Raw genomic sequence first — 24439 nt, 5'->3', positions numbered from 1 at the left:
CTTTAACTTCTTCCATATCCTTGTTACTAGAATTTATAATGCTATAGTAATTTAATCCCAATGACAGTCCATGAGGGAAAAGACTTATTATTAATAGACCAAGCCAGGAATATCCATGTATGGGTTCTCTGCTGTATGTTGCTGTAAAATCCTTTGCAGACTGTCCTATGTGATTGTGATGAAATGGTCAACCAGTTAACATACAGTAAGAAGATAGAAAACGACCTTTACGTGAAAATGTTCAGTGTACTGCATTGAAGCTGTCCTTCTACCTGTGGCACTGTCTTTAGTTAAGCCCTGCATTGATCAAAAAATCATTTCCTCCCTACTATTGGGAAATCAAAAATCATAAGTGATAATAATAAATAAATAAATAATAGTTAATAAAATTGGAAAATAATTTTTCAAATGGGTAAATTAAAGAGAAAGGTGAACATAGACAATGTTCCCTCTAAGGACTAGTATGACATGAGCAAAAAATTATAGTAAAATTTGTCTGTGAGCACTACATGATAGTATATAACATACCCATCCATTCATATGTAATAATATTTATGCACTTGAAAATATATTCATTATATTGTTATGTAAACTATTCAAATGTATAAAATTCTTTCATTTATTCATGAAACTGAACAGATATGCAGTATAATGCTCATAACTGGAAGTTTAAAAAGTTGTGTTAGCAACTTGACCCTGTGGCTTTTTTAAATAGTGAATTACATACAATATAACCATATTATCAGGCAGAAATATGGTAGCACTGTTGCTAATAATTATATAATAACAATATATAACAATATATAATAATAATAATTAGAATGGAGTTCACGTCCTGTGTGGTCCCTGTGTGGAGTCTGCATGTTCTTCTCATGTCCTCAACATCTGTGTATGTAAGAGACTTTGAGGATCATAAAACAAAACATATTAAATATTCTCTGTACTTAGGTGGTAGCACTGTGATCACTAATGCCAAAGGGGCTATCCTACACTGTAAAAGAAGCACCAAATTAAACCTCTTATTTCAGATGCTATTTATTGCTTGATGGGTTACATATGATATGATCAGAGGGAGTGGAAAAAGCAGGTGGGGTCTGGAGACTAATGTGAATAAAATATACTAAAATCAAGTGTGTTACAGTTGAAGTTGAAGAGTACAATCCAGAATCTGAAATGCAATCTGAGTTTATCCATGTTACCAACTAGGTGGGGGATGTTATCCTTATAATGCTTATTTTAAAACTTAGCAACAGAAATGATTCACTCCATTGTGAACACCCTAAGATAAGTCAATCTGAATGCAAGTGTCTTCAACCAGGCAATTAGGATGGAACTTAAAACGGCATGCTTCTTTTGTGAACGCAGCAAGCTGGACCTGCTGTATTCAAATGTTATTGCCTTTAAATGTTAACCTCTGGTATATCTGGGCAGGGCTCACGATCTTACAGCCACCTTCACGCCTCTTATTGACAGAGACAGCTATTCATTATCCAAACCAGATAACTTAAATGTGTTTGGGGGGTTGTGGTTTGTTTATTATTTTACTAGACATTAAGCCCATTACAATAACGGGCGCTAGAACAGTAGTGCATGAACATTAGTAGGAACAGTCTATATTAAATGGCAAGGGACCCTGAACTCATTCTGTTTCTCGTCTTAATTTTTTTTTGTCAAAAATATTTTTGCAAGAAGCCTAAAGTAAAATAATAATAAAAATAAAATAGAAACGTATGACAATACAGTAAGTATAATTAATATTGTCTTAATGTAAACCTTTGTAACAATCTGTAATACACAAAATCTGAAGAAGATATTTTGGAAAAATTTTCTATTTTTTTACCTCATGAAATGTTTCTATAAAATTTCATTATAGACAACATTTCTTGTAAATATTCTGTCTGAGTTTGGCAAGAGTTTGCCTTGTTCAGGACCATCTACAACCTTGATACCAACATCTGGAAAACTTCTAACTCTTGATAATGCAACATATAACTGACCATGGCTGAATACTGGTTCTGGCAAGTAAATGCCAACCTTTTCTAAGATTTGCTCTTCTGGGTCTTTCTCTTTTAGCGTTTTTCTGACGCTCATTTTCTTTTTCTTCAATCGATCTATTTGTTCGTATTTTTTTTTTGTCTTTCAGCCTTTCTTTTGTTGATGTTTACTTGTTGAGCTGACCGTTCTTCCAGGAGATGTTACTTATATAGGATTTGATTGTCTGTATCTTTTGTCCTACTTGATGTGTCCTTTTTTTTTTGGGTGGCATGTTGTTAGTAGATATGTCCGTAATATTTTCTCTTACAGTAATACTGGCTTGTATGTGTCTGTAATATGCGCCAGTGTATTGTGTGCCTTTAAATTTCTCTCGCAGTAATACTGGATTGTATTTACGTAAAATGCCTGTAATTTTCTCTGACAGTAATACTGGCTTTGATGTCTGTAATATGACTTTCTGTCACAACAGTGGTCAATCAACAGAGTGTCCCCAGCAACTGATGTAATGTGTGGCGTGCAGTTGGTAATCGTGACTGTGTCTTCTCCCCAGCAAGTATTTTAATCTGTGCTGGTGTGTAGCTAGCTGATTATTGTATGTGTGGCGTCTCCCCAGCAACGGATTTTATGTGCACGGCCGCGACTACCTAATCAGCTGTCTCCCCAGCAACGATGTCTTTTATTTGCTTATCATGCGCTGCCACAGATAGGCCATTCACTGTGTGCCCAGCTTAGAGTGTGTGTGCGACCAAGGTGCTGTCTTGGCGTGGGGCACGCGAGTGCGATGTCGTCGTGACGCAGCGCATGCGCACTTCAGCAGAAGACACACACACACACGGACACTTGGACGCACACAGGGCTTTTATTAAAGAGGATATTGCTTCTTTTGAACTTCTGTAAAGTTTTGATTTCTCTCAGTGACAAATAAAATATTTCTAATCTAACCTTTTTTCGTTTTTATGATGGCTTTGAAATCACTAATTTAATGAGCCCTTTCAGTGTTAACAAGTTAATGTTACCTCAGTCGTAAACATAATTTTGTGTTTTAAGTAGCTTTTCATTTCTCCAAATAAGGTCATGGACTGTCCATGAGTTTGTGCCACCCCAGCATGTTCATCAAGAGTAAAAAAGCTAGGAGATAGTCACAACAGAAATAATATTTGAAGGAAGAGTGCTTTGGAAAGTGGAAGAACTGCAAACTAAGTTGTTAAACAGCCGCATATATTTAGAGATATTTCCTCCTATTTTTGGAATTAAGCTTGACATTTTAAATGATTTGCATTTGGTTTAAATGTTCTTTCAGCATATCAGTCTGATATCCAGTTGTTTACATTAAAGACTCATGGAACTGACTGTGTTACTTGCTTGGTTATGAACTTGGATTCCATCTCAGTTCAGCAAAACATTTGTTTTATTTTCATGGCTTTGTTTGCAACAAAAAGTAAAAATTTAAAAATACTTTTCTATCTCCCATAATTAAAAACTATAAGAAAGTATACTTTCCATCTGGTCCGTTATATTCACTACTTTGTTTGGAATGGCTTAAATGTCTACGTCTTTTAAATCTGCCCTTTAATGATGATGTAGATTTGTCTTATTTTATCTTCTCTTAAGCTTTGCTGTTAATTTCTGATCTTTCTTTGCCATTGTAAAGTCTGAGAAAAGGTGCTTAGATAAATTTGAATTCTGCCTTATATACAGTATTAAATATGCTGATATTTAACCTGCTAACCAATGCAGGTATCAGCTCCTCCTGTAAAAGCAGAGCTCCTTGATTTGCTTCATAGATTTGAAACATCGGACAGTCTAAATGTGCCAGTGTTTTTAAGGCCAGCTGTGAGTCCTTAGGTTATTATACAAGAAGACATAGATAGATAGATAGATAGATAGATAGATAGATAGATAGATAGATAGATAGATAGATAGAACTTTATTTGTCCCCATAAAGGGGAAATTTGATGTTTTGCAGAACTTCATTAAATTAATAAATAGATAAATACATATATACAAAAATGCACTATGGTCTGAACACATACGAGAATGACCAAAAACAAAGAAAGCGATGTTATCAGTCCAGCACACCACATTGTAGAAAGTCAATCTGGTCGTCACGGAGTTGAAGTACATATGAAAGATGTAGTCACCTGACTAAAAAAGAGCCTGCTCTGCCTTTTCATATATAGTTGCTCTGTGTTCCGAGACTAGTTCATCCCACCATTGATGTGGACCCCGAGTACTTATAGGAGTTCCCCACCTCCACATCCACTCCCTGAATAGCGACCAGACACAGAGGCTTTTTAATGTGGCTCTTCAATGCAACAAAAGTCAATAGTTCCTTGTTTTTGCTGATGTTGAGTTACAATTATTTCTTCACCAAGAAACAAAGTTCTTCACCTGACTGCTATATTCAGTCTCACCCCCCACAAGTACAGAATCATCTGAGAATTAATGCAAGTGACATGACCTAGTGTTATATTTACAGTTGGAGGTATACAAATTAAAGAGAAAAGGAGATAGGATTGATCCTTCTGGTGCTCCAGTTTTGCTCACATCCACATCAGAAACACAGTCCTTGATTCTCACAAACAGATGCTCCATTATCCACGACACCAAAAGCTTATCCACCTACATACTGTATCTCTGAGCTTACCCCTTAACAGTGATGGTTGGATAGCACTGAGGGCATTGTAGAAATTCAAAATGCATAATCCTAACAGGGCTGCTAGCTTTGTCCAGGTAAGAATAAGCCTTGTGGAGCCGACAGATAATTGAAATACAGTCAACCCTCGTTTATCACGGTTAATCCGTTCCAGACTCTGCCGCGATAAATGAATTTCCGCGAAGTAGAAACCATATGTTTGTATGGTTATTTTTATATATTTTAAGCCCTTATAAACTCTCCCACACTGTTAACATTATTAGAGCCCTCTAGACATGAAATAACACCCTTTAGTCAAACGTTTAAACTGTGCTTCATTACAAGACAGAGATGGCAGTTCTTTCTCACAATTAAAAGGATGCAAACATATCTTATCTTCAAAGGAGCACCGTGAAGAGCAGATAATGTCAGAGAGAGAGCGCTCGCTAAGAAAAGCAAACAATCAAAAAATCAATACATACTTTTAAGTATACAGAAGCACCGGGATAAAGCAGCATTTTGTAGAGGAGCGTCCTATCTTCTAGGCAAACAGCCACTGTGTAAACAGCCCCCTCTGCTCACACCCCCTCCGTCAGGCAGAGAGAAGCAAACAAAACAAGCGCCACGCGGGAAGCATATCTTTTAGCATTGAGGAGTTTTAGTTAATATGTAATACATGCTCTGATTGGGTAGCTTCTAAGCCATCCGCCAATAGCGTCCCTTGTATGAAATCAACTGGGCAATCAAACTGAGGAAGCATGTAACCTAAATTAAAAGACCCATTGTCCGCAGAAAGCGGCGAACCAGCGAAAAATCCGTGATATATATTTAGATGTGCTTACATTTAAAATCCGCGATAGAGTGAAGCCGCGAAAGTCGAAGCGCGATATAGCGAGGGATTACTGTAGTGGGTCCAGGTGGTCTACCACAAGAGAACTCAAATACTCAAGGACCAGCCTCTCAAAGGTCTTCATGATGTGAGACGCATGTATCACACTGGTCTGTAATCATTATGGGAAGAAGCGCCTGCCTTCTTTGGAACAGGAACAATGCAGGATGTTTTCCGTAGCAGCGGCACTTTCTGGAGCCTTAATTGACAGACTGAACAGGTGACAGAGGATACCACAAAGTTGGTCAGCGCAAACCATAAGAACTTGAGAACTGACTTCATCTGGTCCTGTGGCTTTTCCTGTGTGTAGCCTAGCCTCCTTAGTTTTTTTCCTTAATTGGTCTTCAGTTATGTGCAGCACCTTCCACTGGTCAGAGGTGGACTCATCAATTGCCCTATCAGTTGACATGGTAGAAGTTGTTGATTCAGTAGGGATGGTGTGTGGAAATTTGTCAGTGCCGTTTGTAATAGGTTAAAGTAAAATGTGGTGAAGTTTAACACTTTATTGTATGCCTATGGCTATGCTAAAAAATACAACCATGAACAGACAACTGATGACTGATGAAAAACACAAAAAGAGAAATACTTGAGTAAATGAGGTAAACAGGTGAAAATCATAAACATCTATAGATGACATATAATCAAATTTCACGTTATTCCTATTGATTACTCATTTAAATTCAAAAGAATACACTTTCTTATAAAACCGTATTTTTCAGAGACCATCAACAAAAGCCAAGTCACTGGGAAAAGCAGGAAAATGAATTGATGCCAGAATGTTATATTCATTTGTAAATGTGTATAGCATGTTTAAGAGTAAGCAGCTGACATTTTTATTCTGGGCAGCTTATAAAATTTGGGATACAAGTGGTTACATTTCGTTTTTCCAGTTTGAGCACAGGCAGGTTAGGTGATGTGATCATGGTCACATAGTGTCAGAGGTAGGGTGTGAATCTACAACCTCAAAGTTTAAAGTTCTCTGTCCATAGTCTTACGCATTAAGTACACTGCTTACCAATAACATTAGCTATTGGTTTGGAAAAAAAAATAGTGTACAGAACAGTACTTCGTTAGTTACATAGTACTTATGATACATCCAGTAGTATCTCTGAGCCCCATTGTCTTATTAAATTTCCCAAGTGAATCTGGGAAACTCAGCTAGTTCATTACTAGATCTTTATAAATCTTTACAATGGAAGAATAGCCTCAACTCTGTATTAGGTACTTCAGAAAAATCTATAAACACATAATTTATGAACATTAAAAGCCTGCATAATTCTCTTAAATATCACAAAGCAAGCAGAAATAATTTACAGACTACAACTGAAGAACAACAATCTTGTATATGATAAGTAAGATGGGAGTTGGTATTTGTGGTATAGTGGGTTTGCGACTTCAAAAAAAAAAGGGGACCAGGTTTTTAAATTTATAAAGCCGTGTCACTCTTTGTGGGTGCAATTTCACGGCCACGGGGAGTTAATGAGGTAGTTGGGGCAAGTTCTCAAATGCTTCATTGGCTACCTGCGGCAGGTGATTAAGGCACTGTGCCATATATATATATTGTGAGCCGGAGGGCTGATCGCACCCCAAATAGAGACAAACGCCTCTGGGAAAACCACATACCCTGAAACACTGACTACCCTCACATTGCTCCTTATCCTTGCACTATAACGCGTAATACAAGCCTTGCGCGGTACTCCGCCGACTTATAAGCCTTGCGCAGCGCCTGTCAGTTTTGGAATTGATTGTTTGCTTTTATCTCTCTCTGCTCCTAGCGGAACTGTCATCTCTGACTTGTCATGGAGCACGTTTAAGCTCATGTGTTTGCGGTGTTTGAATAAAAATCCTTCTTGTTTCTACGACCTCCTGTGTCTCTGTGCAAATTTCTCCGGGAAATCAAGTCGTAGATGAAATGCCTGTTTCTGGGGAGACAGCTAAAAACAGCGGGCCGAGGAAACCGTGGACACTACAGAGCACGTCGACGTGGACGTCGCAGAGGATATTTCGGAAGCGGAGCCGACCGTAGATGTTTCCGGTGTGATCAGCTCGGCCATTTGGCAAGAGAATGTCGCTTGTCTCCAGCTCATTCAATGGAGATTGGACTGGCCGAGGTTTGTTGCTCAACTATTACATATCCGGATGGAAAAGATGGCTTGTTGATCCGGGTGAAATTTGGGGGCCAGAGAAATCTCAGCATTGTTAGGCTCGGGAAGTGACCTTTGTATTGTGAGACGAGACTGTCTTAATGAACAATGCCTTAGAGACTGTGAGACTGTAAAATTACGCTGTGTACATGGTGATGTTAAAGATTATCAGACTTTACTTCTTCCTTTAACTTATAGGGGTCGCCACTTTAAGGTTTGGTCTGCCGTTTCAGACTCGTGCCCTTGGCCATTACTCATAGGACGGAGAAATGCCCTTTTTCCGAAACTGATTAATAAATGTAAGGGACCAGTAGTCCAGTCCACTAATGAACTTAGTGGGGGGGGAGAAGAAGAAGAAAACCAAGACGAAGAACTGGTAGCGGCCGGGGAAAATCTAGAGCCCAACTTAGATATTGAACCCGATCTCTCCAGCGAGACGGAGGAGGTCACCCCGACAATCTTCCAGAATGGGCTGGTCCTTCTACATCTTCCCAGATTGCAAACGCCTCGAACACAAACCGGCGTTAACGAACAATCAGATTTTGTGCGTTTGCAGCATACTGATAGCTCATTAGAATATGCATTTAAACAGGCTCGCCCTGCTAATGACTCTTATTACCAAGAGCGTAATTCCGGGGGTGTGAAAACCCACACTTTATAGAAAAGGACGGTTGCCTTTTCAGAGTGATCTCAGATCATTTGGAGGGGAATTTATTGAACAACTGGTGGTACCTGAAGCACATAGGGAAACTGTTTTGCATCTGGCACATTCACACATCTTGTGGGGGCACCTCGGTGCCGACAAAACTAGAGACCGGATATCAAAACGATTTTATTGGCTTAATATGGGAAAAGATGTTGAACGATTTTGTACTTCATGTCCAGACTGCCAGATCGTCTCTGCTTATAAGCCTCCTCGGCTCCCCTTTGTCCTATGCCCATATTGGAAGTTCCCTTTCAGCGGGTGGGATTAGATATTGTGGGACCATTACCTAAGACTAAGGATGGGTACCAATATTTGCTGGTGTTGGTTGATTATGCGACACAATATCCAGAAATGATTGTGCTGAAAAAAGCCAACTCTTCTACTGTAGCCAAAGCACTATGTGATACTTTTACTCATATTGGTATCCCTAGAGAAATCTTAACTGATCCAGGCACACCTTTCACTTCTCGCGTGATGAAACAATTGTGTGACAGCTTTGCTATTAAGAAATTGAGTACTACTGTTTACCATCCTCAAACGAATGGTTTAACCAAGCGATTTAACAAAACATTGAAACAGATGATCAGGCGAGTTGCTCATAATGATCCCACAACATGGAACACTGTCCTACCTTTTGTTTTGTACGCGTTGCGAGAATCACCACAGGCGTCCACTGGCTTGAGTCCCTTCGAGTTGTTATTGGCAGGCGGCGCGAGGCATCCTGGATGTGGCGTGAGGAATGGATAGGAAGCGAGAGAGCAGCTAAGGTCCAAGCTTTGCAGATCGACTAATTTCGTTGCAAGACAGAATTTCTATGCTTTCCTCTATTGCTGTGGAACACCAACAACGAGAACAGGAAACTCAGAAGCGTCTTTACGATAGGCAGCAAGCTCCGCGAGTTCAAACCTGGCGATCGTGTTTTGGTACTGGTTCCCTCGGATCCACACAAATTCTTAGCTAAATGGCAGGGCCCGCCATTATTGAGGAGCGTATGAGTCCGGTAAATTACAAGGTTAGAATACCAGGCGGCGCAAACCATTCCAGATTTTACACATTAACCTCTTGAAGGAATGGCACGACCGACAAGAGGTTAACACTTCCTTGGCTGCTGTTTCTCAGACCGATGTTACCATTGGTAACGATCTTACTGACACGCAAAAGACAGAACTGTTATCTTTGATAGAACGGAACACTGATGTCTTTTCAGATTTACCAGGCAAGACTAACATTACAAAACATAAAATTACCACTGAACCTGATGTTCGCGTACAGATGCGGCCATTCCGGATACCGGAAGCGCGAAATATTGTGCACGAAGAGGTAAAAAAAGATGCTGACACTGGGCGTAATTGTGAAAGTAAAGTGACTGGTCCAGCCCAGTCGTATTAGTCCCAAAGCAAGACGGTTTGGTTCGGTTCTGTATCGATTTCAGACGCTTGAATAAGGTCTCTAAATTGATGCTTATCCCATGCCCCGTGTCGATGAACTGTTGGAAAAACTGGGTCAGGCGAGCTATATCTCCACGCTAGATCTCACGAAAGGCTATTGGCAGGTGCCTTTAGAGGCTAGCAGTTGTGAGAAAACGGCATTTGCGACTCCTGACGGACTCTATGAATTTACAAGACTCCGTTTGGTCTTCACGGGCACCTCTAACTTTTCAGCGTATGATGGATCAGATCCTACGTCCTCATTCTGAATATTCCGGGGCATACCTTGACGATGTCGTGATTTTTAGCAATGATTGGAAAACACACTTAGAGCGGCTTCAAGCCGTTCTTGAAAGCTTGAGACAGGCTGGCCTTACTGCTAACCCTAAGAAATGTAAACTAGGCATGTCCGAGACTCATTACTTAGGCTATTCTATGGGCAAGGGTTTACTTAGGCCACAATTAAGGAAAATAGAAGAAATGCTTGTTTACCCGAGACCTGAGACACAGAAACAAGTACGCGCTTTCTGGGACTCGCTGGTTACTACAGAAAATTCATTCCAAATTTTGCACATAGAGCTGCTCCTCTTACAGAACTTACTAGAGGCAGAAAAACGACCTATCTTGTGGACAGAAAATTGCGAACGTTCTTTCAACGATTTAAAAAAAGCATTGTCTTCTTAACCGGTTCTAAGGAACCCAGATTTCACAAAAGATTTTATCTTGCAAACAGACCTAAGTGCATTTGGTGTGGGCGCAGTCCTGTCACAAATTTTTGATGGAGAAGAACATCCAATCACATATTTGAGTAGGAAATTACTTCCTAGGGAACGTAATTATTCTACAATTGAGAAAGAATGCTTGGCAATTATGGGTGGAAGCACCTATTACTTGTGGGGACGAAACTTCACTTTGGTAACTGATCATGCTCCACTCAGTGGTTGTACCGACAGAAAGATACAAACTCGTCTAATGAGATGGTTTCTGGGTTTACAACCTTATAGTTTCACAGTAAAGCACCGACCAGGTTCTGAACACATCAACGCAGACGTATTATCACAACTACATGAAACTGGTACAGAGAGTCGCTTGATTCACAGGAATGTGAATAAAGCTGAGGGGGAGGGTGTGAGCTGGAGGGTTAATCGCACCCCAAATAGAGACAACGCCCTGGGAAAACCACAAACCCTGAAACACTGACTACCCTCACATTGCTCCTTATCCTTGCACTATAACGCGTAATACAAGCCTCGCGGTACTCCGCCGACTTATAAGCCTTGCTTGCAGCCTGTCAGTTTGGAATTGATTGTTTGCTTTTATCTCTCTCTGCTCCTAGCGGAACTGTCATCTCTGACTTGTCATGGAGCACGTTTAAACTCATGTGTTTGAATAAAAATCCTTCTTGTTTCTACGACCTCCTGTGTCTCTGTGCAAATCTGTGACCCAAGCGTGACAAGATATATATATATATATATATATATACATATATATATATATATATATATATACGGGCCAGCAGAAGGAAATAGAGAGGAATCAACGAAATTGAAAAAAAGAATGAAAGAGAGGTTAAAGGACGTTAAAGGCAGTCTTGGCGATGATCTGGCTACCTGGAAGGAGGAAGCAGTTTGAGCTGGGGCCCTACAAAGGAGCGTTGGCTGTGGCGGTCTAGGGGCTAGTTCGCTCCACTGAATATTCGGGTGGAGTGTGGTGAGCAAGGCAGGTGGTGCAAAGGATGAAGGGAGGAGAACCGACCACTGACGGTCTGGCTGTGATGTTCGGAGGCAGTCAAGACAGGGGTCGGCATATTGGAGTTCATGGCTGCTGAGTCTCCACCGGCTATGCGAGCAGTGGATGAGCCGGGGAGAATGAGAAGTAGGTGGGCTGAGATCGGGAGGAGTTAGCCTGCATTTTTAACCTCTGATTTTTAACGGATTTATTTATTGATTTTTTTTTTTATCCCCACTTTTCACTGGATTTATTTATGCACTGTTTTTAGAACACTGCACAATGGACACTCTTTTGGTTTACTTTTGTTTTGACTTTTTTTTAAATAAAAGCACTTTTTCCACTATCCTGTGGCATCATCTGAGAATTGTCCTCATTTGTTAGCTCATCTCGGTCATAACTATCGACAGTGTTGGTTCAGCAGACTCCAATGTGGGAAGAGGGAGTCTGTAGGGAACCGGCAATGTCATTATTCAGCTGAAAATGTATTATTTCTCAACATTAATAATGTGTTAGTGGATGGTAAAAATGCTTTATTAACAATTTGTTAAATCATTTTTACATGTTTAAAAATAACATCAACTGATGAGATTTTGAACTTTTTGAATTTAAATGTAGTAATTGGTTATATTTTCATTATTTGTTCATGACTTAACTATTTAGTATTACTGTATTATGAAATAAAAGGGTCATTAAAGGGCTCATTAAAGACTAGTAAACCCTCAGAACTTGATGGTGTTGAAAGATGTTTAGGAGGTTATTTTTTAACATTTAGCAAACTTATTCCAACAATATCTTCAGACGGAAGAAATACCTAACGGCTGTAAAAATACAAATGTTAACTCCAAATTGAAAGAAGTGAGACAAAAATGGATTTTAGAAATTACCTCTTTCCAAACTGCATAGACAGAATGGGTTAAAGAAGGTGAAACTCTTAACAAATTTGTTTGCTATTTTTATATAGACAAAAAAAAAATATGACATAGTCTAGCTTCATTGGTATCAGCCATATTGTACACAATAGAACTACGAGTGTGTTAAGGGACAGGAAATTAAGAGCACAGATAATTATTGATGTGAAATGTGAGTGTCTGTGCCGTCCCTCAGTGATCTGTGCTAGGAATGTTATTTTTCTAAATTTTACCTTAATAGCATGGATTCAAATATTGTAAGTAGACTTGCAGCCAAATGATGCCAAAACCAAAGGAACTGCAAATACTGAGGCAGATGAAATGAACCTAAAAAGTAGAGCAACTACTCAAGCAACTGGGTAAAGATATGAAAAATGTGGCTTCAATTAGACAAGGGTAAGTATTACATGCAAATAACATAAATGATATAGGCAGAATGGGTGTACTTACCTACAGGAAGACATTCAGAAAAAATGTAGTGTCTTGTGTTGCAACAATATACTCATTTCCCAGTTCTTGGAAACATAAATGAAAGATTGTCATGTTCAAAATCCAAATGGGTTAGTGACACCACGTATAGAGGACTGTGTGCAGTTCTGGTAACCATGTTAGAAATAAGGCAGTACCTGATATTTTTTAAAGAAGAGCAGCAAAAGGGCATTCCTGAGTTAAAGGGCACATTCACTTCCAGTGGAATAAGGAAACCAAACCTCTTTAGTCTCCTGCTGGCCGAAGGCCAGGCCTTCAGATTTCTCAAGCAATTAATCAGGTGAATGCAGCAGAAATGTTTGACTTTATTCAAACCTAGTTTTGTTAAACTTGACTTGCTTGCATGGAATGTTATTTGATTTTAATAAAATTAATAACATGTTAAAAAAATAAATAAATGTTTGACTTTTAACAATTAAGGGCATGTGTAGCTATTAAAATGAAGTCCCCCCCCCTCCCAAAAAAAATGGGATGACACGCTGAAGTGAGATTGCCACGTCTATGGAAGGCAACTGCAGGTTTGCAGCATAGTGCCATAGCATAATGCCATGGAAACAACTACGAGCTGATCAAGGTCACGCTATAACCACATGTCGCTGATGGGTGATGCAAGGGAACAGTATAACTTCGCCACTGACCTGGCCACGACCTTGCCCATTTGCTATGTCTGTGTATATAAGAGTGGTAGATCCCGCTACAATAAATAACAGTGCTGTTCCTGTTTCAAGTTGAATTAAGCTGGTTTTGCTAAAGTACTGAGATTCAGACTCCTTTTTGGGGTGCAAGACAACAACTCACGTGTCACAATTTTTTTGTCTTACTGTATTAACTTACATTTATTATGATATTAATGATTACTTGTAGTCTTGCAGGATAACTTGATGGCTTCATGAGGATTTGGATATAAATAATGTACATTTATAATAATCTACAGTCAAATAAAGGCAAAGTTCATTAACTAGTATAAAGTCTACTAGCAAACAAAGTCTAACCAGAGTGAAATAACTCATTGTTGCTGTGACTACTTACAGAAAGAATAAAACTATTTCATTTAACTTACTAAGTTTATTTTTCTGTATGTGTTACTTTTAGTAACACTTGCATACATTTTTATGTGTGACTATTAATTTGAGAAGAGCCTTGTCAAGTCATTTTACAATTCCTTAGAGTAATTTTATAATTATAATTAATTTATTTCATTATTTAATTTTTATTATGTGCTTCAGTGAATAGAATGACTCAATTTGTAATATTCATATATACTGTATAAATGCATTGTGCCTTACTTTTTCTTTAAGGTCCATCTTTTTGCTACTGATTCTATTCCTTATCCCTGGCTTTGTAATGATGACTGCTTATGGACTAATTTCTTTAGAACTCTACAGAGGAATTAAGTTTGAAATGGGCGTTAGGAGATCATCCAGAGGTAACAACATCATAATTTTTTAATATGTACTTAAATAGTAGTTTGACAATGTGTGACACTAAATGCCAATCTTGTTGTTTCTCCAGCAGCAAAGACTCAACAGTCTACCACTTCTAGACAATATTTGTTCTTTCAAACAGCACACATTATGTATCATAGCAGTTCTCTTACTGAAGAGCATTAGGCAGTTTTCAGAAAAGTATCATAATAGTGAATTATGTCATGGGCTGCTCGTGCAAAATACTTTAGAAACTCTCCATGCATTTGTTTAGTTTTCTAAACTTGCTTGTTATATTATAGGCACATTTTGGTAAGAGCCTATCCTGGCAGTATAAATTTTAAGGCAGGAACCAGCCTTGGCCAAAATAACAATCTATTGCTAGACACGGCCATACATACACACCATGGTTTATAATACAGCAGCAATTTAAAGCTTACGTATCATGCACATTTTTGGAAATGAGAAGAATACAAGTCAACTCCTGTACAACACAGTGACAAAATCTAAATAACAGAGTGACATTGAGCAAACCAGGATTTGAACCAATGTCTCTGGAGCTATGAGACACCAATGCCATCATATTAATACTTTCAACAACTATCGGTACAGACATGTTTAACAAAAAAATGTGTTCTTTTGTATGCTATTTCAGCCATACATTATGCTTAATTCTTGTAATTAACTCATTTTACCTGTAACCAGTTTCTCTTGTCATTTTCTGCCTTCCTGCGAAATTTTACTAACAGCCCATATCTCTTCCTGTTGAATTCCCTGATACTTCCTAGTCATCTAACAAAATGTCTTCTTTGTGTTCTTGGTCTACCGTTGGGTCTTCTCCCTCCTAAGGCATGTGGCAAGGGAACATCTTAAGCACATGTCCGAACCACTTCATCTGCCTCCCATTGGTCTAGACAAGTGGTAGTTCTACTGTGCAGTCCTCCTGTACTCTATGAGCTCCAACCCTATCATGAAAAGTCAAAATAGCAACGCAATGCAAAATTAAAATTTAATATTGGCCACTTAAACTGGGTTCAGAAAGTATTTTGGCGCCTTAACGTTTTGCATAATTTATTCTGTTATAGATCAATGCTTCAACTACATTTGATTGGGATGGTCTACGGACAGTTCCCTGGACTTCATGACTAGGTTTTTGTCCTATCATGTAGTGGGGATTGTGGGATTTTATATACACAGGTATGTGGCTTCACAGGTGGACTCCAACCATGTTTTAGACTAATTTCATTAAAACAAACAGCATGCATCTGACCACAATTGGAATTCTACAACAAAGAGTCTGAATACTTACATAAATAAGAGAGTTCTGTTTTTAATTTTCAATAAGTTTATAAACCTTTCTGAAAACATGTTTTCAATTTGTCATTAGGGATTATTGAGTGTAGATTGAAGAGCAAAAATGGGAAGTGTATCAATTTTAAATTAGATCTACAACATAATAAAGTGTGCAGAAAGTGAAGAGACCTTAATTCTTCCTTAATCCACTGTATACAGTACTTAGAATATAATTTCTTTGGTCACTATCCGGAGCACATTACCATACATGTTCATGTTAAAGAAATTTAACTAAAATAAAGCATGTTAAAACAATTTTTACAAAAGATATTCTAGGATATTATGCCAGTGGCTCAAGAAACTAATAATCTTAGCACCTGTAAAGTATGTTATCTTATTTTTGCCCCAGATTCGCATTGTTCTTCCTAGTTGTGAAGTTCAATGATTTCAGGGCCTTGGCATAGACTTTCCAAGAGAGGCTGAGGTGTGGTAATTGGAATACTCCTTTTTCTTCCTGTTTCTCTGCCAAAAACGTATGAGGTAGTGTAAATGAAGAGTGCTCTATTATTTATACATAGTTAGTGAAAGAAAATTTCCCTGTGGGATAATAAAGTCTACCTAACATAAACTAACACACACTTCAGTCAAGGCTGGAGTCTGAAAGGGTTTCATCATCTAAGAAAGTAAATTCAAAATTTGATGCATATTCATGTCTCTAAGCCATAATAGATAATCAAGGCACATTTTGGTAGGATATGAAGTCAGAGACCAGCATCCTATGGCCATATATTTTACCCATAGATGCTATTTGAAGTCTAATTTAGTTTGTTTTTGAACTCACATCAGTCACATAATAGGCATTTGTTCACACATTTCCCACTTTAAAATTATGTCGAGTAGAACTCTTTACTTTATTGTTGACTTTAAAATAATTTAATTCACTCATTTAGTCATTACCTATACCATCTTTGTCAATTTTTGGGAATCTGCAGTCTATCCAGGCACCCTCAAATAAAAGGCAGAAACCAACAATGGAACCCTTTATGTTAGGGCACACGCAAACAGGCCTCTCTACATTTACTTACATCCATTTGGATAATTTAGTGTCGCCAGTTAATGCAAAAAACATGTCTTTGGAACTGAAAAGATAAGTACGAAGATAAACACTTCTGCTGACCCAGGAAGAATATACAAACTATACAAAGAGTGATTGGGGCCTAGAAATTGCTCCTACTATTTCGGAGCTGTAAGGCATTAGCATTAACACTGCTTGTCTAACATTATTACCTTTATCAGATTGCTAGTCCACTGCCTAATTACACAACATGAATTATAGTAGACCTTCCTTCATTTTGCAGGAATTAGGGTCATGTTATATTATCTGAAATTTGAAAAATGTTTATTTTTTATTTATTTCAGCCCAACTACTCTACAAAACATAAAAAAATAAGTACATGAGAAACTTGACAGTTCTGAGGTGACCATTCAAGCTCATTCCTTTAGCTAGTAGCTAATCTCTCCCTATATCCCATTCAGTTATTGCAGTCTTTCTTTGGTCAAGCTCTTCCCTGCCAGTCTCAAGAAAGGGCTTGTAGACAATGATTAAAGAGTGTGGCATAAGAAAAAGGGTATAATTATAAATTATATCATTACATTGCACTAAAAGAAGCAATATATTCATATGCAAAGTACCTGAACACTGGTTGAAGGTCAGAGGGTGCGGTCTACAGTATGTTGACTTTGCAAATGCTTCCAGCATTCATGTTGTTTTTGCTCACATTCAAAAGACATTCCTATAAGTCAGCTGAGCAATAATGAGAGCGAATCTTGGATTATGCACTCCTATGGACTGATGTCTTCTATATATTGTGTGTCTGGCTTGCTTTTTACTACAAAGATATGTTCCAGCTACCTGTACTGAATGGATGAGTTCTGAATATGAATGGACAGATACAAGGAAGAAAGATATCAGAGAAAGATGTCAAATATGGGTGTCTGGGGTAAATGAAATGCAGCTTGCTACAGAAAATAAATGAGTAAATAAACTGGAAATAGTAATCACACTTCGGCACAAGTGATTTATAACAGGAATTAAATTTATTCTGCTAAAGTATAAAGGTCTCCATAGAGGGTAAAATAGAAGAAACAAAGGATAATGGAAATAACAAAAAGCACAATCATGTTTGGGCTCCTCTGATTTCTACCAAACAAAGGTAGACTATCTAGCCCCTCTATACAAATTCCTCCTTACTTCCAAATCTGCTTATATTACTAAACTGGGTACCTTTCTCCTTTTTCTCTCCTCATTTTTATTGTAATGCTACAGTGAAAAAAATGGGAAACAAGGCAAAAATTACACCAGGAATAGGAGTTGAATAGCAAAAATTGATAATCATAAATACCAGCAGGGTCAAAAGTCAGAGTATTAAAAATACCAAGCAACTAGAAAAAAATGGCAAATTAAAATCATAATTTTAATAAATAATCAAAAAGCCTATCTCCCTGAAAAGACTTGAATTGCTAGCTAAGTTTCAGTAACTGTTTGTGGCAAATCAAACACTTGGATTTTGGAAACGGCATACAACCTTCTTAAATAGCAGAGGCCTGATGGCATCACAAGCTGTGACCTCCGATTGTACCGCTCTTCAGGAAACTTTCCTTGCACCTAGATAGAACGATTATAAAATGCATTGGCAATCACTAGAGTGGCAACTAATGAGAAAAAATAACTGAATAATCCAGAATGCGAGTGACCAACACTAACCCCACAACAAGTACAGAGCACAACAACTGATACAAGGTGATAACTGTAATAAAATTATTATTGTAAATTTCATTTCTTATACAAAACATGCGCTGCAGTGCAACTGACGGATTACAAAATAAGACACTTCACTGAAAACAGAAATATACAAACAACATTTATAATAACTGAAAGGAAAAGTTCATTGAATGTCCATCAATAGGATGACACTTCTTATTTTCTAATTTTTCATATAAACGCTTCAATATCAGTTCTTAAAATCTCAAGATGGATGATCCAGCAGATGTCGCTAATGTGCCTGTTAAAACTCTACAGAAAAAGCACTTTACTATCTCACATAAAATGGTGTGTCCTCTTTAATTGAAATCAGTGTCTGCACTTGTGTGGATTTATTATGGAATCAAATGGTGTATCGGCTCTAGATTCTCATTTTAAAATGCTTCCTTTTTGTCTGAGGAGTGTTAGGAAACACTTTCATGACTGATTAACTTGACTACTACAAGTGAGCAACTGAAAATACAGTATGCATAACTTGTAGAATTATAGAAAGACACAAATTTTCCCGCTGTATCTTTAATTTCGACTAATTTTAGATTTTAAATGTCCAATAGGAAAATAAATTTGGCTAATAGTGTCTACATGAAGATTCATAACACACAAATAGGTTATTGAATAACATGTATTAAGAACTAATATTTGATTACTTTATAAAATATTATTTGCAAGATGATATAGATGTTTTATAAAGTAGATGCCATTGCATTGTACAGGGTGAGCCAAAAAGAAGTACCACATTTCAAACGTTTATTCTATAAAAACGCTACAAGATAAAATAAATTTCATTATGACACAAGAAAGGGTATAGTTTTTTTTCTCTGTATTTTAAAAGTGATGTCTTCAAGGTGGTGGCTATCATTAGAAATACACTCTGTGAGATGATTTCTGAACCCTCACATGACTCATTTGGCCACTTCAAGGGGAATAGTGGCGATTTCGTGGCAAATAGAATCCTTGAAGGCTTCAAGGTTTTGAGGTTGGTGTGTGTTTACCTTCGACTTGAGATAGCCCCACAAGAAGAAATCGCATGGAGTGAGATCAGGCGAATGTGAAGGCCACCCGACATCACCGTGCAGTAAGATCAGCTTCCCCGGAAACTTCTTCCATAAACCTGGTATGGATCTCCGCACCGTATGAGCTGCTGCTCCATCCTGTTGAAACCAGACATCCACTACATCTATTTCTTCCAGTTGGGGCCACAAAAAGTTCTCTAGCATTTCCATGTAACGTTCTAAAGTGACCGTGACTGTTGCTCCCCCCTACAATGCAAATTTTGCAATGGCACACTAAACTGTAACATGCTTACTGTGCAGGGGTCTCTGATGAAGTTCACGAGGGTTGGTTCCAGCCTAATAGCAAACGTTTTGCTTATTTACGCAACCATTCAAATGGATATGTGCCTCGTCACTGCACATGACAATAACATCTCGGTTTACAGAGTGTTCATGCACAACTCCGAGTGAGTTCCTGCAAAACCATCATTTTGTATGGATAGAAATTAAGGTCCTCAAGCAAAATCCTCCTCAAAGACGTGTCGAAAATGCCTAAGGCAGAAGCATGTTTGCGCTCTGTACGTCTAGGATACTGCAAAATTGATGCCCCTACAGTTTGCCTGTTTACAGGCATTCATATAGTCTGAGGGCGGCCTGGAGATTTTATTTTCCATGTTGTATCTGTCTGTCTAAATTTAGCCACCCACTGAAGAATTATTTTCCGATTTGGGACGTCACTGTTAGGAGGAATGCTGAAGTGCAATCAGAAGGCGCGTTGTGTAGTGATGATGGATTTGTTGTTTTTGAAGAATGCTTCAACAGCAAAAACACGGTGTGCACCGGACCAAGGCATGTTACCAACTGAAAGCTACAAGGGATTGCCTATCAAAGGACCCCCACCCCAACCCACTCTGCTGCCTCTACTTTGCGCAGTGACCACGAGAAATGTGGTACTTCATTTTGGCTCACCATGTATTAAAACAAGGAGTCCACACCATAATATATGTGGACTTGGATGTGGCGATACATACTGTATGTTAGTTAAATTATAGTGAATTTTGAATGAGTGCAATGCTGTGAAAAAGTTTTTTTTTTTAAAAGAACAATGATATTTTGTTGCACATCTTCCAAATACAGATGGTAATTGTTCCTAACTAATCAAGTATTCTTAAATGTCATTCCATGCTTATGCATATGTTAAGAAGTTACTATGCAGACACACTTCAAATAAAATGTTACTGAAATTTTTCACATTATTTTAATGTTTTCTATGCATGGTTACATAATCTTTAAAAAGGCCACCACTTCAAATATATCAGTGCATGCTAATTCATTCAAGATAAAATCAGTACTCGAATCAAATCAGGGCATTGTGTATTGGAATCAAATGGGGATATCAGTGCCAATACCCAGCCCTAATGAGCATATAAATGTATAAAAACTGGTCATATAAAACCATCTTAAAATATATTCAGAAAAATTATGAATATAACAAAGAAAGAGTGAGAAAGTAAAACATAAAAAAGTAATTTAAATAAGGTTTAAAAGAAGTACGGGAGAAAAGACCAGACAGTTCATTATTCTTTAAGTGTCTGGACCAATGTGTAGGTCCTAAAAAATGTATATATGTCTTTGCCTCGAAAGCAGAGTTTCTTAAACTATGTTTGGGTCACGGATTGCTGCTGGTGTCATGATTCACTGTTGCTGCCAGTGGGTTGCTTTTATGATTGACGGGGGTTCTCAAAGAGGAAATTTCTGATAATAATGACATGTGGGGATTGTCCAAGGGGGACACCTCCCACTCTAACGACCAGCAGTTCTCCATTGTAAATACCTATTTCTGAAAATCAAGAATGGGTCATGACAAAAAAAAAAAGTTTCAGAAACCCTGCTCTAAAGACATGAAGTTAAAGAAAATGTGTTGCATCACATTAGTAGCCCATGGTGTAAAAGTAAGTGCTGCTTGTTATTTCTGCTAGATTAAAATTAAATGCCATGCTAGTAAGATAAAGAAACCCCGCTGTGCCTGACTGGACGTGGTGTTTGAAAGAAGACCAAAACAGCTACAAGAGAGAGGTATTAAATTAGTATATTTAAATTTTTAAGATAGTGACTCAAATATAACATTTCATAAAGAAGCCAGGGCACTTTAGGAACAGTACACATGAAAGTGAGTTGCAGGTATAGGATGGCATCGATCACATATAGACATAGATTGATAGATACTTTATTAATCCCAAGGGGAAATTCACATACTCTAGCAGCAGCATACTGATAAAAACAATATTAATTTAAAGATTGATAACAATGAAAGTATAACAGACAGACAATAATTTTGTATAATATTAACGTTTACCCCCCCCGGGTGGAATTAAAGAGTTGCATAGTGTGGGGGAGGAACGATCTCCTCAGTTTGTCAGTGGAGCAGGACAGTGACAGCAGTCTGTCACTGAAGCTGCTCCTCTGTCTGGAGATGATCCTGTTCAGTGGATGCAGTGGATTTTCCATTATTGACAGGATCCTGCTCTGTGCCCGTCGCTCTGCCACGGATGTCAAACTGTCCAGCTCCGTGTTTACAATAGAGCCTGCCTTCCTCACCAGTTTGTCTAGTCATGAGGCATCCCTCTACTTTATGCTGCCTCCCCAGCACACCACCGCGTAGAAGAGGGTGCTCGCCACAACTGCCTGATAGAACATCTGCAGTATCTTATTGTAGATGTTGAAAGACGCCAGCCTTCTAAGAAAGTATAGTCGGCTCTGTCCTTTCTTACACAGCGCATCAGTATTGGCAGTCCAGTCCAATTTATCATCCAGCTGCACTCTCAGGTATTTATAGGTCTGCACCCTCTGCACACAGTCACCTCTGATGATCACGGGGTCCATGAGGGGCTTGGTCCTCCTAAAATCCACCACCAGCTCCTTTTTTGCTGGTGTTTATTTGTAGGTGGTTTGAATCGCACCATTTAACAAAGTCTTTGATAAGTTTCCTATTAGTTTCCTCCTTCTGCCCACTCCTGATGCAGCCCACGATAGCAGTGTCGTCTGCAAACTTTTGCATGTGGCAGGACTCCAAGTTGTATTGGAAGTCCGATGTATATAGGCTGAAAAGGACCGGAGAAAGTACAGTCCCCTGCAGCGTTCCTGTGTCGCTGACCACAGTGTCAGACCTGCAGTTCCCGAGACGCACATACTGGGGTCTGTCTTTAAGATAGTCCATGATCCATGCTACCAGGTATAAATCTACTCCCATCTCTGTCAGCTTGTCCCTGAGGACCAGAGGTTGGATGGTGTTGAAGGCGCTAGAGAAGTCCAGAAACATAATTCTTATAGCACCACTGCCTCTGTCCAAGTGGGAGAGGGATCGGTGTAGCATGTAGATAATGGCATCCTCCGCTCCCACCTTCTCCTGGTATGCGAACTGCAGAGGGTCAAAGGCGTGGCGGATCTGTGGCCTCAGGTGGTGAAGCAGCAGCCTCTCCATGATCTTCATCACATGTCACGTCAGAGCAACAGGCCGGAAGTCGTTCAGCTCACTAGGACGTGATACCTTTGGGACTGGGGTGATACAAGATGTTTTCCAAAGCCTCAAGAATCTCCCCTGTTCCAGGCTCAGGTTGAAGATGCACTGTAGAGGACTCCCCAGCTCCAACGCACAGGCCTTCAGCAGTCGTGGCGATACTCCATCTGGACCCACTGCTTTGCTGGCACATAGTCTTCTCAGCTCTCTGCTTACCTGGTCTGCTGTAATTGTGGGTTGGGGGAAAAACTCTCCTAAGCTGGTATCAGCAGATGAATGGGTGGAGGGTGCAGTACTTCGAGGTGAGAGTGGGTTAGGGTGGTCAAACCTGTTGAAGAAGTTGCACCTATGGGACCCAAGTTTGGAACAATTCTAGCCAGCTTTACCTAGGAATAGTGCATACAGTGAAATATTATATATCAAATGTTTGTAAAATCAACATATATCCTAAACTGAATTCAAACTTTCAGAGACCACATAAGCAGAGGATTACTACTAAATTGTAATACTGGAAGGGAAGAGGAGGAAGAGACTAAGGGACCAAGAGCATGCTTGTGTATGCAGTGACAGAAAATATCATTTGGTGTAATGCAAATACCTATTCTTAAACTCTAAAGGGAGACTGGTAACAATAATACGTTTGGATTGCTGAGTTTATTGAATATTTCAAGACAGAAACAGCTAAAGGAATGGAAAAGAGGCTGGGATGGTTACGAAACAGCTAGAGGCCATCAACATTAAGAGAAAGTCTAGCATAGAAAGCAAAGCCAAGAAACAGCAAAGGGGACCAACAAATTGGGGAAGCAGGACAGGGTTGCCTAATACTTTAGACCAATGACAAATATTGAAAAAACAAGCCACTTGTACTGTACATTAGGAAGCTGTGTGAAAATAGCACAGCAGTTTAATCCAAGAAATAAAATGTAGTCTCCAGCCAGATGTTTTAACAGTAAGCAAAAAGAGATATTCCTAATCAATCTCTAGCAAACTCAAAACTTCTGGAACAGAAGAGCCAAGTTATATTATAATAGTTATTATATTATAGATAATATCAGATAATCTTCTGATAGTGAAGAATACCATGTTTTTTTCAGATGAGATAACTGGGGGTAAAACTGTGTCAAGATTTTTCATATCTTTTTTCACAAGGGAGATTGGTTTATACAAGCTACAGTGTAAAGGATTGTTTTCATCTTTGAATAGTTAGCAAATGTATAGTTGGTTTAAAATTATAGGCAAAACTAGAACATAAATGTGACAAACCAGTATTTTTATAAAATTATACAGGAAATCCAAAAGGCCTGTACACATTCCTCTTAACATTAGAACAATTCTTTTAGAATTTCATCAGTGGTTGCTATAAATCAACTGTTAAATAAGATCTTATACAAAATATTTAAGCCACCAAAATGAAATTAAGTATAATTGATTTCCTGTTGGTCTAAAGTAGTGGATGCAGATTAGTCCT

The 24439-nt window shown here is 38.6% G+C and overlaps 1 protein-coding gene across 2 annotated transcripts in view; it reads left to right on the top strand.

Annotated features, from left to right (window-relative positions):
- Nucleotides 1-24439, top strand: part of cckar (cholecystokinin A receptor) — a 103237-nt gene that overhangs the window by 57641 nt on the left and 21157 nt on the right. For both annotated transcript variants that reach the window (XM_039751258.1, XM_039751259.1), the window contains exon 4: nt 14223-14350. In XM_039751258.1, coding sequence (XP_039607192.1) covers nt 14223-14350 — 128 coding nt within the window. The remainder of the gene's footprint in view (nt 1-14222; nt 14351-24439) is intronic.

This window comes from Polypterus senegalus, chromosome 4 (assembly GCF_016835505.1).
Source record: "Polypterus senegalus isolate Bchr_013 chromosome 4, ASM1683550v1, whole genome shotgun sequence".
NCBI classification, from domain to species: domain Eukaryota; kingdom Metazoa; phylum Chordata; class Cladistia; order Polypteriformes; family Polypteridae; genus Polypterus; species Polypterus senegalus.
This window is presented reverse-complemented; position numbering and strand designations above follow the sequence as displayed.